The sequence below is a fragment of the Mus caroli genome, chromosome 11, assembly GCF_900094665.2.
Source record: "Mus caroli chromosome 11, CAROLI_EIJ_v1.1, whole genome shotgun sequence".
NCBI lineage: Eukaryota > Metazoa > Chordata > Mammalia > Rodentia > Muridae > Mus > Mus caroli.
The window spans coordinates 98413089-98416765 of NC_034580.1; the positions used below are offsets into that span (position 1 = coordinate 98413089).

General features: G+C 52.4%; 1 protein-coding gene across 1 annotated transcript in view; it reads right to left on the reverse strand.

Moving 5' to 3' along the window:
* The window catches only part of Itga2b (integrin subunit alpha 2b), a 17117-nt gene that overhangs the window by 6036 nt on the left and 7404 nt on the right, over positions 1-3677 (reverse strand). Inside the window, exons 13-20 of the mRNA XM_021176341.2 lie at positions 2449-2631; positions 2134-2179; positions 1946-2050; positions 1807-1862; positions 1566-1717; positions 1334-1459; positions 958-1025; positions 695-842 (exon numbers count right to left, since the gene is read on the reverse strand). Of these exons, the coding sequence (XP_021032000.1) occupies positions 695-842; positions 958-1025; positions 1334-1459; positions 1566-1717; positions 1807-1862; positions 1946-2050; positions 2134-2179; positions 2449-2631 (884 nt within the window). The remainder of the gene's footprint in view (positions 1-694; positions 843-957; positions 1026-1333; positions 1460-1565; positions 1718-1806; positions 1863-1945; positions 2051-2133; positions 2180-2448; positions 2632-3677) is intronic.

A 3677-nucleotide genomic window follows, 5' to 3' on the forward strand; every position in this document is an offset into this window, starting at 1 on the left:
AAAAAAAAAAAAAGAACTACATATGACTGATCTCTGGCTTCCACAGGCTTGTACATACACATTACATATACCCTTTCATGGCTGTATACATATGCACATACCCGCATGCAGGAAGTCTGAATTTGACTTAATTTAAATGTTTTTCCTATAAGTGCCCACTAATATTCGAGGGAAAGAGGAAGCCTGCAGGTTGTAAGTGTGGTGTGTGTGTGTGACTGTGGAAACCAGAGGTTGATACCCGGTATCTTAATCGAGACAGGGTTTCATAGGTGTGGCTAGCCTGCCTGGCCAGTGAGCTTGAGGGATCACCAAATCCCAGTTCTAGAGTTCCAGGCTCACACTGCCATGCCTGGCTTTCCACGCAGGTTCTGGGAAGACAAAGCCAGGTTCTCTACTTGGGTGAAAAGAATGTTAACAGCTGAGATGTCACGGCAGTTCCCAGCAGATGCTAAAGTGATTCTAATTAACACTTGCTTCCTGAGCCTTTCGGTGATTTTGAAACAATCAGGGTTCTAGACATTTGAGCCATTAGCCAGCGGTCCTCATATGTGCTTATCTATGCTGTCTCTAAAAGCTGAGAACTTCATACATCTTTCTAGCCAAAGCATTAGAGCAGTGGGTCTTTGGGTGGGAGGCCGGAGTCAAGGCTCTCACACTTGCTGCCTGCTGGCTATGCCCCATGGTGGTACCTCACCTCAATGTTGCTGAGAGCCCGCATGTAGTGGGCACCTGGAGGCAGGTGCACGGCCAGCTCCGCCTCATAGGCTCCCTCACCATCATTGGCTGCTTCAATCTTCAGCTCCAACACATTGTCAGCACCAATTAGGAGTGGGGAGTCCCCCCTGTATGGGGAGTGCTTGGTTTAGGACTAGGCCAGGGAGATGAAAGAGAAGGCTCAGGTAAGGACTGGGTCTCCCGGGACATGGAGGTACAGGGTGGGTAGAGTGGAAGACTCACGCAGTAGCTGTGAGTCGGAGCTGTGGCACGCACAGGTCGTCTTCCCCACAATCCAGGATGATCCGTGTCTAGGGGACACAATGGGATGTGTGTGGATAAGCTGAGGGCTTCTGAGGTTTAGGGGTCACCTCGGAGCTCAAAGAAGGACCATAGCTCCAGGGGGGCTCTTCAGACTTCAGAGGGTAAGGGCTGGAATGTATGCGAGCGTTTGGGAGGGTGCCAAAGTTCTGGTGATAGTTGGTTTATGAGTTACAACAAAGTTTGGGGGACACTGAGATGTGGGGAATCCCATCAGGATTTGGGATGACTCCAGGGCTTGGGGTGCATGATTTTAAGTCCTCCCTCTTGGGGCTCTTGCTCGTCCCACCGTTCCTACCTGCTCCTGGACATGAGTTTCTCCATGCAATACCACGGCAGGGGCTCCTCCAGTCTCCTCTGGGGGCAGCGACACGTTGAGGCTTAGCACAATTGGGCTCAGCTTGTCCCGGAAGTCGGCCTCATCCTAGCGCACGGCAAGAGTCTGGCTTTCTGTCTCTGTGCTGGGGTCCCGGGGCTGACTCCAGGAGAAGCCTGCACAGCCAGCCCCTCCCATCCTAGCCTGAGCATACCCGAAGGAAGGCCCCCGTGGTGTGGCAGATAGGTTTGTCTCTTCCACCCAGGTCCAGGCTCAGGGTGAGGCTCGCCTGTTGGGAAGCCAACAGGAGCACCCGGCGGCCCTGACGGGGCTTCTGTAAGTCCAGCTGCAGCTCTGCCTTTAGATCTGCAGGGCAAGCAGGAAGGATCCAGGTCTCATTGTAGTGGGGATACTCAGACCTCCCTTCCTCCAACCCCTCACTCCATGGCACTCACGCAGCTTCTGAGGAATGTTGTGTCCTGTGGCTCCCACACACATCTGGATGTTGAAGCTGCAACGATGAGGGCAGGTTTGTGGGTTAGGGCCTCCTAAGGTCCCAAACCCCGGCCAAGTCTGTGACCTCCACCTCCTCACCAGCTGACTGGTGTCTTGGTCTGATCCAGGACACAGTTCTTCAGTGTCGGATTCAGGGAGTCTTGAACCATCAGCTGGACAGTGGCCATCACCACAGGCTGAGCTCTGATGGGATTGGAAGAGGCTCGCCGCCCTGTCCTGACTCAGCCTCCTCTGAACACGTGGCCCCTCCCCCAGTCATTGCTCACCTGTACACAGCCACCTTGCTAGCCCCATATGCTCCCACAATCAGGTCTATAGGCATAGGGAGAAGGGTCAAGAGTGGTCATTAGTGTAGGGCAGAGAGTGAGTCCTTATCTTCCAAAATATTCTCCATACCATCAACCCCCAGTTCAAGTTGTCCTGAAGCCAAACCCAAGCATCCCAGCCATATCCCCAAGTTAGAACCCACAGCTGGCCCCAGGTTAGACATTCAGACATGAGCCCCCAGCTGTGCGTTTTACCACCTTCCCAGCAAGTACTCAAAGGCTAGCCTTGACTGGCTGGCTGCAACCCATAGCCACCTGGGTATCCATTGTCATCGATGTCTACAGCACCACGAAGGGAGAAGCCAAAGCCAGAGCCTGTGGGGAAGGGGCTGTCCAGAACCTGGGAGGGGCGTGGACTCAGCCCTTCACTCTGACCCAGGAATATCAGCACTTGGCCCTGACCACTGGGACCCCCATAGGGGGCAGCCACAGCAACATCTGGAAGGAGAGAGAAAGAGTGTGGTGGTTTGTAGTTGAGTCTCCCCGGGGGAGTCTGTCAATCTTTCCAGAGCTGCTTCTCTAGCCCTGTTCTCTAGGTCCCGGGAGACCAAGAGAAGGGTGCAAAGTCTGTATCAAGGAGGCAGGAGAGAAGTCGGTCAAGTATTAACAGATTGTTACAAAAGTTCCAACAGTCTTCACTGTCTATCAAGGGAAATGCACGGTAAGATTCCCTCGACTCCACCCCGTGGTGGTGCACACCTTTGGTGTTAGCAATCTGGAGGCATTAGCAGGTGGGTCTCTATGAGTTCAAGGCCAGCCTGGTCCAGAGTGAGTTCCAGAACAGTTGAGGCTACACACACACACACACACACACACACACGAAAACACACACACACACACACACCTTGTCTCAACAAACAAACAAACAAAAGATTCCATTTATTCCTAATAATTGGGTGTTGTTATCCTTTTTCCTGTTTTTATTGTTAATTTGAAACAGGGTTTTCGGTTTTGTTTTTCTGAGAAAAGGTCTCTCTATGTATCCCTGGCTGTTCTGGAATTTGCTATGTAGACCAGGCTGGCCTCAAAATTTCAAGATATCCACCCCCCCCCCACTTCTCCTCCTTAGTGCTAGGATTAAAGGTGTGTGCCACCATGCCCCTGACACAGGTTAGCATATGTCACACGCTGACCTCTAACTCTCTATGCAGCTGGGTCATTTGTTATGACATTGAACTTCTGGCTCTCTGCCTTTACCTCACTCATCTGGGAGGACTGGCATGGGCACCGTCACTCCTGGTCCATGGCGGGCTGGAGCTTTGTGCATGCTAAGCAAGTTCTATTAACTCAGCTACATCCCTGTCCTATAGTTTCCATCTTAGAAGAAAACACTGAGCCGGGCGTGGTGGCGCACGCCTTTAATACCAGCACTCGGGAGGCAGAGGCAGGCGGATTTCTGAGTTCCAGGACAGCCTGGTCTACAGACTGAGTTCCAGGACAGCCAGGGCTACACAGAGAAACCCTGTCTCGAAAAACCAAAAAAA